Below are 15,953 nucleotides of genomic sequence, written 5' to 3'. Positions count from 1 at the left end.
AAGGCACATGATCTCTGTAAGTGCCCATTCTCTCCCCCCTTTCCTCCTTCTCTGCCTCCAATCCCCTGACAGTATGTCTATATTTTTATTTGTTGAATGCTGAATAATCTTATAGTCCACATACAAAAGCATCTTCTTAGCCATATACAATGTACCATACAGGTAGACTGGTTGTATAACATTAGGGCCAAATTACATGCTACTTTTATGCATAGTTCCTAATGATTTATCATCTGGTTGTTATTACCTGTTATTATCCTCACCTCAGATCATGCTTTATATCCCTGCATTTCCCATTGTTGGTTTTTTTCCATTCTAACTCCTAAACTGTAGTTAGTTGATTCTGATTTTGAAATTTTATATGATTTTTATTGAATGTTTTTACATATGATTGTTGTAAAACGCCCTGATATTTTTCATGAATACTACTGTTTTATGAAATACATAAATATTTCTATTAATTTTAAAAACTGCTGTTCCTGGTTTCTGCTTTATAGTTGCTTTTGAGGTTGATGCTTAGATTGCTAGATATACTAAGCTTGGAAACATCATCTAGGAACGGCACAAATCTGGAAAGGGGCTGGATGAACTGCTAGGGCAAATAATCTTTCAGTCTTGGGCCTTGGATAGTTCTCAGGAATGCGAAAGGTGAAATGCTGCAGGAGGCTGGTGAAGAAGAGGAAGAGCTCCATTTTGGCCCATTGTTCTCCAGGGCAAGCATGACGACCTGTGTAAAAAGGATGCATAATACTTTGAGCATGAGATCAGGAGGAAGGACAGCACAGAACCCTCCTATTCTTTCTCTGAAATTTCAGTTCTAATCTGCTCATGTTGATTTTGAGCCCCTCCGACCCATGCCTGTGCTTTTAAGGGCTTGTCAGCCCATATTCTCCTTGAAATGCTAAGGAATAAAACTGTTTTGGTTGTTTGGTGTTAACTTATGTGACACTGAAAAGGGCGTGAAGACGAAAGCAGAGTGGGCAACCTGTGGCCCTTCAGATGTTCTTAAGATCCTCTTCCCATCAGTCACAGCCAGCCAACATGAGCCTACACATGAGTCTCTTTTCCAGGCAGCTGATTATGGAGAACTGCTACTCTTGTTACAATGTGAGAAAGAGAAAGGAAGATAACAGGACAGTTTATAATCTTTCCCCTTATACCTCAGCCATTCCTCTCTTGGATTTACCTAGAGAGAAAGGTAGGAAGGCCTCTCGCTTGACAAACTGCCCATCTGCATCCAGGAAATGCTCTGGGTAAAAGTCATGTGGCTTCTCCCACATTGTCTCATCCTTTAGCACAGAGGACAGATGATTAAAGACGACAGTCTCCTAAAATGGCAGAGAAACCAAGAGATTAGAATCCAATGCCGGCTTTATCTCATAGTTCTTTTTCTCAAAATGAAATGCATTATTATAATTATTATTATTAAATGTATTATATTTATGAAATTTGTATGCCACCCTTCATCTGGGATCACAGTGCAGTTCACAACATAAAAATACAAAATACATAAGAAGAACAAAGCAAACCAGTAATCCAACTCTCACAAACACAGTTAAAAGGACATACAGTGGTACCACAGGTTAAGTACTTAATTCGTTACAGAGGTCTGTTCTTAACCTGAAGCACCACTTTAGCTAATGGGGCCTCCTGCTGCCGCCATGCTGTTCTTATCCTGAAGCAAAGTTCTTAACCTGAAGCACTATTTCTGGGTTAGCGGAGTCTGTAACCTGAAGCGTATGTAACCTGAAGCGTATGTAACCCGAGGTACCACTGTGGAATGTTAATTGCCCAAAGGCCTAGTTAAAGAGAAACATTTTCTCCAGGCACCTAAATATAATGAAGGTGTCTGGTGAGCCTCCCTAGGATGAGCATTCCACAAATAAGAAGGCACAGCAGAAAAGGCCCATTCTCGTGTTGCCACAGACTGGACCTCTCATGGAGTAATGTAATCACCACAAGAAATAAAATAGAGTTTTTATCTAAAGTTTGCTTGGTTTACAAGCTCCAATTCTTGTACTCATGAGGTTATCGGTGAGAAATGTTCCTGGCTATGCAGTGAAAAAAAATGGATTGTTGGACTGACAGATGGCACTTCAGCTCGGTACCATAATGTCCTGACAGATGGTTGAGCCATATGATCAAGCCAATGAGGGTGACCTGGTGTCGGAGGGGGAAAGGGCCACGTCAGCGGCAGCTTGGGAACTGAACTGGAAAACCTACTTAATTTGGCTTTTCTTTAGGGTGTCCCTATTTTCATCGGGGAAATGTTGGATGGTATGGAGTCATGTGATCCCTGAGCCAAGATGAGTAACAATACAACTTTTAGAGGACATCTGAAGGCAGACCTGTATACGGAAGTTTTTAAATGTTTAATGTTTTTATATATGTTGGAAGCTGCCCAGAGTGGCTGGGGCAACCCAGTTAGATGGGTGAGTTATATATAATAAAACTATCATCATCATCATCATTACTATTATTATTATTATTATTCCAGCTCAACTGACTTCTGCTACTGTGAGCATCAAGATCTCTCACATGCTTCTTTATAAGTGATCAACCTAGTTCTGATGCAACAGCAATGATTTCCTTTTCTACAAATGTGTTTTTCAGGGACTGTACCTTAGGAATAATGAACTTGCCGACCTCAGTATCTCTGTGTGTCGTATATGGAGTTGCAACAGGCAAAATATCAGCACAACGTTGAATTTCATGTATCACAGCACAAGTATAAGGCAGTTTCAACTGATCTTCCATCGCAGGTGATCGTACCCTGCCAATCTCTTCATCAATTTCTTCTTGGACCCTTTCTGGAAATATTAATTTAGGAGTATTAATGCACTGCATATGTATCATAATCCTTCCAGTTCTCCAAGCTGATTGTAGCATGTTGTTTTTTATGGTTTCAACAGGTTTGGACACTATGAATTTTAACGCCGAGCAGAGATTTGAACTTGAGTCTCCAACTAAAGGTCTGCTGAATATCCTCAAAATAACTCAAATATTGATTCAGTCTTTAGCAGGTGGTAGTTTTATCTGATCCTATGAAATGCTGAAAAACAGCTGAGTTGTATAGTCAACCTAGCTTCAATTCCACCACTATTTGCTTTGAGAAAGGTGAAAGATGCAAACAGATCAACAGCAGCATACAATATAAACCAAACAACAATGTGGGGAACACTCTGTAAACTACTTAGAGGTTTTACTTACAATTAAGTGGTATACAAATGCTGTTAAATAAAAGAAAAGGTAGTGTTCAGCTGGGCACAAGAGATGGACCTGACAGTAATCAGGTGGGCAGAGATGGAGAGTAGACTAAGCCAGAAAACCTGGCATGGAAAGACATTTTAAGCTCTCTGCCTTGCTTACTGGGCTCTGGGAAACTCCTGTGTGAGCTGTATAGGCCTTTGAAAGATCTTGCAAGATCTGAAACAGTCCCATGAGATCCTGTGCCAGCTTGGAAGATAAAATTTCTCATGTGGCGGTAGTTACCGGAAGGTTGTTCTGACTATAAGCAATTTCGGCTTTACATGCTACCAACCCAAAACTTATCCCTCATAAAAGACATGATCCTACTGTATTAAGCAAAACAGCTTTGTTTTCCAAGTGCTTGGGTTCCAGTTGCTTTGCTTCTACTTTGGTTCATTTTATCATTGCTGTTATTATTTATATACTGATTTCTTAAGCCACTCCTCCTCCTGATTATTTTTGAATCCAAATCAGATATAAAGCAACAGCACAGCCCATGTAGCTAATTCTGCTCATTTTGCTGGACTGTCATCTAGCCTTCAAAAAGACAGATGCCTCACGGGGTCTTGCATTTCCTCCAATACTGATCACTTACTCTGAACCTCAGGATGATCGACCATGTTCAACAGTCCCCAGAGCAAGGTGGAAGAAACTGTGTCAGTACCAGCCCCAAACAAGTCAAAAATGATATTGATAAGGTTTCGTTCATTAAAACTGTTCTCTGGTTTCCCTTTAGCCTGAAGGAAATGGAACAAGTTGGTCACTCACATGGAAAAAGCACAATACGATGTCACGTTTGTGAGAGAATAGTGTGTACTAATGATCTTTGCCCTTGTTATCAATAGTCTGCAAGATATGTATCAGACCGAAGTGAAGTGAATAGAGAAAAAGCTGCTCGGTTCCTTGAGAAATAGTGGGAAAGTAGACATTTCCAAAAACTAGACATGGCTGTTGAAAAACATGGCAGCCCCCACCCCTAAGTAACATCTAATACAACCTAGCTCTTGTTTTGGCATAATTACACTGAGAAATCACCCCTCTCTTCCCACCCCACCCTCCAGTTCCAGAGAAACAACTGCTTAACATCTGCCAAGAGGCATCATAACTGAATGCACAAAGACAAGCTTGATTCCTGAGGCCACATATGCCTTTGTTCATGCATGGCTCAGCATCCAATATTACTAAAAGTCTCTTGGAAAATTAGACCTGAATTGTGCAGGGCTGAACGTCCCACTACATACTGAATTCTATCTTCGGTTGTTTGGTGGCAAGCAACACCAGTGCAAGGTCTGAGGGGGCTCTTGGTGAAGAGCCCTTGACTCCCCCCCCCCCCGAGCACCACTCTTGCTGACCCTGTTGGAAAGTGTGTTGGGTGCAGGGGTGCCAACTTGAATAAAATATGGGGGGCGGGGAGACAAGTAAGCCCCACCCTGCATAATTGATTTCAAGACACAGCAAGTGCAGACACCAAGGGCTGGGTTAGGATATCACTCTATCTGTGTGCAAGTCCTGAAAAAGCCCCAGCAGAGAACTCCAAACTGGTGCATGTAGTATCTGTGGGGCTGAGGCAGCACATGTAGTAGGGGTTGTTGGAATCAGTCGCTGCCAACCTGCCAGCCTCCACATGTCTTGAGGGTTGATGGAAACTGCAGGCCAAAATATCTGGAGGGTGGCAAGTGGGAGAAAGCTGAGTGCAGAGAAAGTGAAGCTCCTCCAGCCATGCAGATGGGCAGAAAGAGAGTGAAGGAACCCAAAACTGTTTGCAGGTGGAAATGCGACAGAGTGAAGAAACGCTTCTAGCAGTCATTTGTGGAAACTGAGGGTACAGCCTTTGTGCTTTGTGGGGTTTGCTCTCACCTGAAGGAGTATCTGTTGGCTTCTGGTACATTCTGCTTCTATATTTGTAAATAAAGCAAATATCACAGGTACTTCAACACTCCAGTGCTCTCAAATTCAAAAGGAAACTATGCCCTGCTACTCTGCCCTGAGAACTCACCTCTCAGAAGAAGAAAAAAAACTTTGAAAGCCTAAATGTTTGAACTATTTAATGGCAGCAGACCATTGCTCTGAATCATGCAGCACTGAGATGTGGACTGCAGGGGAAAGAAGGGAGGGCTCTATAATTTTCCTTCCTCCTCACAGACGTTTTCTTCCTCTGCTTTCTTACAAAGGAGGGGAGCTGTCTTGCAGTTGTACAGCCATAGTCTAGGTGGCACAAATTCTAAACAAAAGTAATCAATCCCAAGGCAGAAGTTGCAAAAGGAGCCCCAGAGGTTCTGAGCCCATAAATGTCTCCCCACCTTATCCATCTCATCCAGAAATGCATCAATCAAATCTCTTGGAAAGGTGGGATCTCTGGTTTTCTTATGTTCATTCACAATCTCTCTTAGGGTAGTGCTAACTTCTTCATAGCGTTTCTGCAGTTCACGATGAGGTCCAGGAAAACAGGAAAACCAGGATCCCGCAACAATAAGCTGGTGTAGCAGAAATCACAAAAGGAAGAGACATCCCGTTTTCAGATACAGAAGACATTTCTCAGATATTTCACTTGAAGGGAAATTGCATTCTAGTAGGAAGTTCCTAACTAGCTACTTCTTCACGCTTATGTGGATTCATTCCCATTCCTCCCCCAATTCCTGCATTTGGTACATTTAAGGACTCTTGTTTGTTCCTATAGTTCACAATATAATGCCCTCTCCTTAGCCATAATTGGGAGGGGGATGTTAGGATATACAAGGGTCTCTGGTGTTAATTTCAATAGGCAGGCAGGCTAACATAGGAAGGAGAAGGCAGTTCCTTCAAATATCCTATTCCCAAAACCTAAAGGGCTTCCAAGGTCAAGGTAGTGGAAGAAGTGCTTCACATTCCCCTGATGCAGAACTTTCTAGTGGAGTCAATCTCAGTGTGTCTGGGTGATGAACACTGAAAGGGAGCCCCAGTTGCAAATGAACAATTGCGAGCTCCCTTAAGCTGTTGATTGTTCATTTGTAGCTGCATGATATCACATAAAACACCAGGTGGCAGGCAGGTCGCAATGGCCTCATGGGCCAATTTGGGTCACATGCTAGGCTGAATTACCGTAGGTTGATGGACTGGAGCTTTTTTGCATCTGTCAAAATACTAGTGGATGCTACTTTCTCCCATTTTATGTAATCTGATATGTTTATTATTTTGTTTATTATCATTTTGACCTCCTCCCTTTGTTTATGATTATTAGTAACATATTGGCAATTTTTTTTTAATTAAAGGAATTGTTGTCTTTCTAATTTTCTTTTTAAAGTTGTATTATAAAAGGGTTTATTTTGCCTCTAATATTTTTCACAAACCACCTTTGACTTTGATTGCTTATGTTCATGTTTTAATCTTCCGGTATTTGTCTTTAGCTAGTGTTCTTCCCCTATCCCGTTTTCCCCTCAAGAATTCCAGGTTTTAGAGATATTTTGAAGGGTAGTCAAGGATGTGGTACCACACTAAACACACAGGCACAATTCCTGCCCCTTTCAATGTTGACCCATCAAACCCCAAATTGCTGTTTCCTTTTAATACCCAGACAAACGCATGACGGCACCTGGGGCAAATTTCTGGTTACTTCCTTCAAGATCTCCTGAAGTAGATGCATTATTTTCAGGAATTTCTCATCACTGTATTCAAAGCGGCCACCAAATGTTAGGGTGCAGATTATATTACTAACAGCCCTGTAGATGAGGATTTGTGGATCAAAAGGAGAACCTTGATGGGATGTAAGAACAATGAACAGATTAGAGGTATTTCATCATATATTGCCCATTTTTCATTCTACAGCCATTGTTTAGGCTGGTCTTCTCCAATTTGGCATCCTCCAAGTATCTTTGTCTTCAACACCTATCAGAAGAAGAAGAAGAAGAGGAGGAGGAGGAGGAGGAGTTTGGATTTGATATCCTGCCTTTCACTCCCCTTCAGGAGTCTCAAAGCAGCTAACAATCTCCTTTCCCTTCCTCCCCCACAATAAACACTCTGTGAGGTGAGTGGGGCTGAGAGACTTCAAAGAAGTGTGACTGGCCCAAGGTCACCCAGCAGCTACATGTGGAGGAGCGGAGACACGAACCCGGTTCCCCAGATTACAAAACTACCGCTCTTAACCACTACACCACACTGGCTCTCACAGACCCAATCAGCACTGCTAACGGTCAGATAGGATGGAAGTTGTACAGCAGTTTTTGGAGTGCAGTTTTTGGAGGTTGATGTGGAAGTCTAAACAATAAAGAAAGCCTTCTGCCAGTGGTTCCCCGCAAGCACAGTCCCAAACATGAAGAAGCAATTTTCCATAATGTAATCCTATATGGCTAGGGACTGGATGTGAGCAGAGCCGATTGTGTGGGTCTTTCCTATGGAACTGGCAGCTCCTATATTGTTGCGCCATTCACAAAGCACAGAAAAGTTCCATTAAAGATACAAATTAACAAAGATAAAAAGATCCAAAAGGTGTAGCAATCACATGCCACCAAGAACTATTTATTCACCCCTCAAAGAAGTTTTTAATTACTGAGACCCTTTGCCACATAACACAGTTGAACAGCTGTATACCTCATAGCATCTAATCACCCCCACACTCCAACAATCCTTTCTCATAGCAGCCAGAACTGAGGAGGTCCTAAAAGAGCACTAACCATGTTGCTGTCAATACTGGTACATGGAAAAGAATTTGAAGTTCCCCAGATTCAATGGAAGAAGGACCTGACCAATTTTGTATGGCAGGGGGGGAAAGCCCAGAATTAAATATAAAATCCTTACTGATGACAAAAAGAGGGGAGGCTTTTCGCTACCAGACTTGAAGTTGTATTATGAGGCGGCTTACCTAGTATGGTTGAAGGAAGGGATTGAATTGAAAAATACAGGAATCCTGGACCTAGAAGAACATGATCTAAGGAATGGCTGGCATAGCTATACTATGGCAAAACAAAAGCACACAAGGACTTTTTCAACCATGTAATAAGAAATCTGTACAATGTATGAAGGAGGTACAGAGATCTCCTAGAAAGAAAAACACCTATGTGGATATCACCGACAGAAGCGGTGGCTGTCAAGAAGATGAATATGGGAGACAAATGGGGAACCTATAGAGATCTGGTGACCATCGAAGAAGACGAAGTAGGACTTAAAGGAAGAGAAGAAACTTCAGAATTTGTGAGTGACTGGTTTCAATACTTTCAAATTAACAAACTATTTAAAACAAACAACCTATTCCTCTAAGCGACACCAGTGGCAAGGATAGCATACATGAAAATGTGAAAAGAAAAGGCAAGACTGACAAAAGATTAGTGGCTGTTTAAACTAAGAATTTATAGAATCCGCCAATATGACAGCTACAATAAGAAATATGGATAAGAAAATAATAAGAATAAGAATAAGAATAAGTGAGTGGGAATTACTAGAAACATATTTTTAAAAGAGTGGAATAATGTTAAATATACAAGCAGGGATAGATTTATGAACATCAGCAAAAAAGAGTAAAAGGAGATACAGTGGTACCTCGGGTTACAGATGCTTCAGGTTACAGACTCTGCTAACCCAGAAATAGTAGCACCTTAAAGACCAACTAAGTCAGTTCTTGGTATGAGCTTTCGTGTGCATGCACACTTCTTCAGATACACTTCCCAGTGTATCTGAAGAAGTGTGCATGCACACGAAAGCTCATACCAAGAACTGACTTAGTTGGTCTTTAAGGTGCTACTGGAAGGAATTTGTTTTGTTTTGACTATGGCAGACCAACACGGCTACCTATCTGTAACCAGAAATAGTACCTCGGGTTAAGAACTTTGCTTCAGGATGAGAACAGAAATCGTGCTCTGGCGGAAATTTAGGATGTCACGGAAAGATAGGCTGGGAAGTCCTCTTATGATAGGAAATAACTAGAGATGTTTCATGGCTGTAATAGATAATTACCATTGTATTAGATGTTGTATTAGAGGCTCAAAAGAACTGATGGTGGGGGAAAACTAGAATAGCACAGTGAAAGAAATGAATGTTTGTAATGGAAAATGCAAAAATGAAGGCAAAAAAAGACATTCAATTTTATCATTTGTTTCTTGAATTGATATTATAGCTGTGTATCAAACCACACCTGTCACCCAGCTTACCAATGCCAGGAAGTTTGTGTTTCACCAGCAACTGCATTGCCAAGTGTCAGGGTTTTAGGGAGAGAGGAGACAGAGAGCGAGGGCGAGGAGGAAGAGGACGACAACGAGCCGAGGTTGTCCCAAAGTCCGTCTAGCGAATCAGAGGATTCCCAGAAGGGAGCCCCCCTGGTCAGGCCAAGGGGCAATAGAGAGGGAATCAGTCAGAGAGAGGGGAACGAAGAGGGAATCCCCAGTGGGAGTGGCAAAGCGGGACCAGCTCCCCCGTCGGAACGGAGTAGAGGGGGGGGAGTTGCCAGTGTGTCAGAAAGAGCAGGACAGGAAGGAGGAAGGGGGAGGAGTTCGGAGCAAGACGTCCTGCCTGAAAGGGAGGAGTGTAGTACCGAGAGCAGCGTAACTGTAGAAAGGAAGGTCAGAGGCAACGTACGCGCGCCAAGTTCAAATATAGAGGCGCGCGGAAATGAGGAGAGCTCTGAGGAGGAGCCTGGTGCCAAAGCACGAAGGAGGGGGGAGCAGGCGGGAGAAGACTCAGCCTCTGGGGAGTCCCGGAAAGAGGGAAGACAGGGGGGCAGGAAGACCCTGCGGAAAAGGAAAGAGAGGAAAAGGTGGAGCAGTACAAGCCTCTTAAATTGGTGCAGGGGAGGAACGGACTCAGAGGGGACTTCTAACATCTAAGGGTAACAGATGCGGAGCCACGGAGTTTGGATGTAATGACGACAATGATCTTCAATAAAACCTTTTGTATATAGCTTGGACTGGACTTTGGTCTCTTGTGAGCTGGGACCCAGGGTGGCTCTGACACCAAGTGTCAATGGAACCATGGCATTTTTATGTACCGTATCTCTCTCTGTTCTTCTTGAATTTTCTTTTTGTCTGACCTTAATTTCCTCCCACCACTGTGTGGTTATATTGTCTGCTCATTTAGGTTTGCACTCAGTGCATCTCAGAAAGAGGACTCTAATCCTTGAAAGCATATGCCATAATAAATTTTGCATTCTTTATAGTGCTGCAAAATTATTAGTCATCATCTTACATGCTTCAAAAATGAAATATGAGAAGATATTGAGATGGGAATGAGCTTTATAGAATCCTCTAAGCGTTTTTGCATCAAATGAGATCCCACAGCAGGAATAATGTCCCCAACAATGAGATGTACCTTCTTTGGATTTGAACTCAGAGCACAAGTATCCAGCTTCTTCAGACACTCTTTCTTCAAGCGTTGGCTTCCCCTTCCCAAAGTTCTTGAGGAGGGAGACAAAGAATCGCCTCTGCTCCCTCCAGCCATTGTCGCATGTTGCTACTACTATTCCTGAGGTTTGTAAAATAAAATAAATATGCATATAATGTAAAATAATATATTATTTAAAATAAATATTAATTTATATATTATGTAGAATAGGTTCATGGCATTTGTCTAAAGAACTAGTTAATTCTTTGCATTTGTTATTGTTTGTTGTTTTTTAAAATGAAGACTAGTAGTGTCCGCATTAGATTGCTGGCCCATCCTTCTGGCCTTGGGAGTCCATAGACTAGTGTTTTCCAACCTTGGGCCTCCAGCTGTTTTTGAACTACAACTCCCATCATCCCTGACTAGCAAGACCAGTGGCAAGGGATGATGGGAATTGTAGTCCAAAAACAGCTGGAGGCCCAAGGTTGGGAAACACTGCCATAGACAACGGCAGAGACTGAACAACATTTGCTGCCTGCCATCTTGTGCTGACAGCCAGCCAGCAGGTAGTAGCTGTCCTGCTCACTTGTATGATTAACCTGCAAATAAATCTTCAAACGCTTCTAGTCCACCTTCCTGTCCCTACCTCTGTTAGTTGTTTACAGCTGAGTGAAAGAAGAACGAACTCCTCAAAAATCCCCCTGATATGTCATATGAATATGTATCTTCTCCCAGGCAATGGAGTCTTTCATTTACAACCTGAAGTGCCATCCTGGCCCACTTTCAGGCCTGCTTACTTGCTGCTTGTTTCTCCTACTCTCCTGATTCTTTTCTTCCATCATTTTTCCATCCTCTCCAAATTCTCCCTTCCTCAGCTACTTTTGTATGTGAGGGGAGATGGGTCACAATCCTACTGCATATTCAGTCCATCAGGGTATCAGCTATACTCACCTCCACAATTCTTTCCACGGTTTATTAGATTCAGCAGTGGAACTGCTGCTCGGTCAACAAAGTTCTCAGGGTTTTGTCCCAGGGCCTCCTTTATCGTCTTGAACCCACTCAGGATGACCATATTTCGCCATCCAAACTGCAGAGAGATGACTGGTCCAAACTTTTTTTCCAGCTTTAATCAATAGGAAGGAAAGGGAGAAAATTATCCAGGGGGAAAGGACAATAAAAGTAGGGAAGGTATAATGTTGCAGCACAATATATATGGGAAATTCCAGAAAGCGCAGGCATATTTCAGGCTTGAGGTGTTTAATAAAAAATGTTTAATCATTTATCTACAGAATATTTAATCATTTATCTACAAAAATGTTTAATCATATATCTACAGAAAGACTAGTTTTCCCGGGGGGCGGGGGAGAGAGAGAGAGAAAGAGAGAGAGAGAGAGAGAGAGAGAGAGAGCGCACCCAAGGATATGATAAAGCAAAAATGAACATTTCAATGAGAATTAGAGATACCGTACTACAAAACCATTTAGCCCAAGCGGATGTATTTCCCACACTTTGGACAAACAAAATGGCTCTAGCTCATCCCAATTATTTGTCAAACTTGTTGTTGTTGTTTAGTCGTTTAGTCGTGTCCGACTCTTCATGACCCCATGGACCAGAGCACGCCAGGCCCTCCTGTCTTCCACTGCCTCCCGCAGTTTGGTCAAACTCATGCTGGTAGCTTTGAGAACACTATCCAACCATCTCGTCCTCTGTCATCCCCTTCTCCTTGTGCCCTCCATCTTACCCAACATCAGGGTCTTTTCCAGGGAGTCTTCTCTTCTCATGAGGTGGCCAAAGTATTGGAGCCTCAAACTTGGTCACCTCCAAATTTAGAAAGGCATTTACGCAAGCCAAATTAATTGTATTGCCACCCGCACTATTGGAAGGCAGATACAAAAAAATTCCCCATGGTGAGAGGTTCTGTCCAAACTTTTTTTTCCAGCTTTAATCAATAGGAAGGAAAGGGAGAAAATTATCCAGGGGGAAAGGACAATAAAAGTAGGGAAGGTATAATGTTGCAGCACAATATATATGGGAAATTCCAGAAAGCGCAGGCATATTTCAGGCTTGAGGTGTTTAATAAAAAATGTTTAATCATTTATCTACAGAATATTTAATCATTTATCTACAAAAATGTTTAATCATATATCTACAGAAAGACTAGTTTTCCCGGGGGGCGGGGGAGAGAGAGAGAGAAAGAGAGAGAGAGAGAGAGAGAGAGAGAGAGCGCACCCAAGGATATGATAAAGCAAAAATGAACATTTCAATGAGAATTAGAGATACCGTACTACAAAACCATTTAGCCCAAGCGGATGTATTTCCCACACTTTGGACAAACAAAATGGCTCTAGCTCATCCCAATTATTTGTCAAACTTGTTGTTGTTGTTTAGTCGTTTAGTCGTGTCCGACTCTTCATGACCCCATGGACCAGAGCACGCCAGGCCCTCCTGTCTTCCACTGCCTCCCGCAGTTTGGTCAAACTCATGCTGGTAGCTTTGAGAACACTATCCAACCATCTCGTCCTCTGTCATCCCCTTCTCCTTGTGCCCTCCATCTTACCCAACATCAGGGTCTTTTCCAGGGAGTCTTCTCTTCTCATGAGGTGGCCAAAGTATTGGAGCCTCAAACTTGGTCACCTCCAAATTTAGAAAGGCATTTACGCAAGCCAAATTAATTGTATTGCCACCCGCACTATTGGAAGGCAGATACAAAAAAATTCCCCATGGTGAGAGGTTCTGTCCAAACTTTTTTTTCCAGCTTTAATCAATAGGAAGGAAAGGGAGAAAATTATCCAGGGGGAAAGGACAATAAAAGTAGGGAAGGTATAATGTTGCAGCACAATATATATGGGAAATTCCAGAAAGCACAAACTAATTACAAGCTTGAAATGTTTCAGAAAAATATTCATTTCCCAGGAATATGTTGTTATGAGTTTGTTGGGGGCGGCCAGATCCCACTAAATTCTTTAATGTAGTAAATGTTACAATTTAGCGAATTATTTTCAGTATTAAGGGAAGATATCAATGCAGTCCTAAAATACAGGTTATACTGTACTAATTTTCCTGTGGCAGCAGCAACAGCAGTGCTAGCAAAGCCCTTCGCTTCCACCTCTGCCCTCTTTGCATTGCTCTGGGAAGGGAAGAGGTAGAGAGCCTCACTTGGTGGCTGGGCGGCGGCAGGGGTGGTCAGACACTGGGGTTGCTGTTGTGCACGCTACAGACTCCTTCCTTTTGGTTGAGGAGGAGTGAAAATGCATCATGTAAACAAAGTAACCCTTGGGGACTTTTTAAAATGGTTCACAAAAAGACCAATGTAGCAACGCAATGCCGAACTTAAAGGAAAGTTCTCCTTACTACCGTAATCCCAATTCTCTCAGACTAGACATTGGTAGCAGGGCTGTGTCAAAAATTAATTCTCTCTCTGTGTGTGTGTGTCTGCCAATCTGCATCACTTTAATGAGAACAAAAACTGTAGCGGAATATTGTGCAATATGATGGAGGGGGGTCGGCATTCTAGTACATCCACTACCTGCCCTGTAGCCTTAGGCTGAAGAACAGGTAATAACTAGCTGGCTAACTAATTAAATAATCCTAAGAGCTTGGCTAATGCAATCATTCAGTAGCATGCAGTGTCCTCAGAGATGGTGCAGCCAGTACTTACATCTTGAACAGATTTATGTGGGTTCTTTACATCTAGCAGTAGCAAGTTCCCAATGAAAGGCAGAGGGGTGGGTCCTGGTGGCCAGCGGCTGCTTCTCTTCCTCCGCTTGAGGTAATCAAGCAGCAGAGCAAGTAGTAGGAGAGACAAGGCCAGAGCTGGGAGGTTGTTGTGGCAGCAGGAGAGTTGGCTCCCCAGCCAAGAGATGGAAGCCGCGATCCCAGCCATTGGAAGCTTCCCCTTCCCTCTGCTTTGTGTCTCTCCCCAACTCTGCAGGCTGGTGGTGTTCTTGCCTCTGCTGGTTTCTCTATTTCTCCTTTTTTATTTATTCTCTGCTTTGAATCACTGTAGGAACATGATGTGCCACTATTAATAGGGTTGTCTTAAAAGGTATACAAGGGCTTTAATACTGTAAATGAGCAATTGCACAAGGTCTGAAAGTCCAGTGTACAAGTGAAAAGTTCAGCTAATCAAACTGAACCTTTGTAGATCAGATAAGGAAGGTCTTCACATGATATGAAGTTGAATTTAGGTAAGTCATTGAACCTAGTAGAGAATCCTCTGATGAGGGGACTTCCGGGTTAGCGCCATCGGCAATGGCGGAGCTCCTCTGACTTAGAGGAACCCGCTACGCGAAAATCGGGTCTTGCCGCGGCGGCGAAGGCGGAGACCCTTCAAAAATCCCAGGCAGAGGAAGCCTGGGAACGTGGGATTTGGCTGACACCAGGAGCGCCCCCCCCCACCCGCAGGGAAACTCCTTTTCTGGGGCTTCGAAACGACGTGGGGTAAGCAGCGCGGTGTTTTGAATTGACCACTATTTTTACGGAGTGAAGCCGCACAGCCGTTGCCGGAGAGCACTGACTTTTTCTTGTGGACAATTGGATTTCAAACAACAACCCATGAGTAGAACAGGAAATTAGGTTTTTAAAACAATTTAATTTGGCAAGGAACGGGGGAAGGTCTAAACAGGAAGTCCACCTCCCCCCTCTGTAAATAGACTGAAGCAAAGAGTTTGTTAACTAAGGTATTGGAAAGTTCTACGTAAAGGATTAAAACTTCAGTGATTGAAATTATTACTTACACTCCCTTTGGAAGCAGGGGAAGCCTGCTGGAGAAGGTAAAATTTAGGAACTGAAGCGTCACGTCTCCAAACCCGGGAGAGGTCCTCGAGGAGCCCATCGACGGTGAATAGAAAGGTTTGACAGCTGTCAAATTTGACAGCTAGCTGTTAAGATACAAAGAAAGACTTTGTTTCCATCGTCCATTTCTGCGTTTAAAAAGAAGGAAAGGTAACTGGAATTGTTATTAATTTACTTTTGAGACTTTTGGGACTGTGCTGGAAGGATTGATAGACTGCTTTCCTCTAGAGGGAGTTTTGGGACATTGTCACAAGAATGCAGCTGGGAAATTAGCCTAAAGATAAAAACTCTGAGAAATTAGCTTTGACCTTGGACATTTCAAGGATGTCGGTGGAGAAAAAAGTTACGCTTGAATTGAATAGGACATTTTATCTGTTGGGAAAGCTGCATGAACAGATAGATGCCATGGCTACCAGCGTTGATATTTTGGGAACAAAAGTGGGCATTAGTAAAGAAGTCGACAAGAATCCGGCACAAGAATCTTTCTCAACTGAACAAATTGAAGAACCAGAGGAGAAAGTTGTTGTTAAAGTGATGCAAGGGGGAGCTTTAACCCTACAGAGACAATTGGAGGATTACAAGTTGAGGCCTTACATGACTGTAATTAGGAGAAGCCAGTTTTGGGAGAT

At 42.6% G+C, this 15,953-nt stretch overlaps 1 protein-coding gene across 1 annotated transcript; it reads right to left on the bottom strand.

Annotated features, from left to right (window-relative positions):
* Positions 1 to 347: 347 nt before the first annotated feature.
* On the bottom strand, positions 348 to 14,537 carry LOC309350616 (cytochrome P450 2D14-like). The gene is made up of 9 exons (XM_081877634.1): positions 14,189 to 14,537; positions 11,482 to 11,653; positions 10,519 to 10,671; positions 6,818 to 6,978; positions 5,550 to 5,723; positions 3,845 to 3,986; positions 2,623 to 2,810; positions 1,187 to 1,328; positions 348 to 727 (listed from the first exon to the last, which is right to left on the bottom strand). Exons 1-9 carry the CDS (start codon positions 14,411 to 14,413, stop codon positions 549 to 551), a joined length of 1,536 nt encoding a protein of 511 aa, XP_081733760.1. The 5' UTR covers positions 14,414 to 14,537; the 3' UTR covers positions 348 to 548.
* Between the last annotated feature and the right edge of the window lie 1,416 nt (positions 14,538 to 15,953).

The sequence above is a fragment of the Podarcis erhardii genome (assembly GCF_964252035.2).
Source record: "Podarcis erhardii genome assembly, chromosome: 10".
In the NCBI taxonomy this organism is placed as follows: domain Eukaryota; kingdom Metazoa; phylum Chordata; class Lepidosauria; order Squamata; family Lacertidae; genus Podarcis; species Podarcis erhardii.
Note: the sequence above shows the minus strand (reverse complement) of the source record. Positions and strands in the feature narration are given on the sequence as shown.

Bases quoted from the DNA above. Each gene is read 5' to 3' on its own strand.
- LOC309350616 (XM_081877634.1), bottom strand. From the start codon at position 14,413: ATGGCTGGGATCGCGGCTTCCATCTCTTGGCTGGGGAGCCAACTCTCC. The intron at 5,724-6,817 runs GTGCCGTCATGC...CTGCTACACCAG, and splicing joins TAACCAGAAATTTGCCCCAG to CTTATTGTTGCGGGATCCTG. The intron at 1,329-2,622 runs GTACAGTCCCTG...CTGCCATTTTAG, and splicing joins GCAAGTTCATTATTCCTAAG to GAGACTGTCGTCTTTAATCA.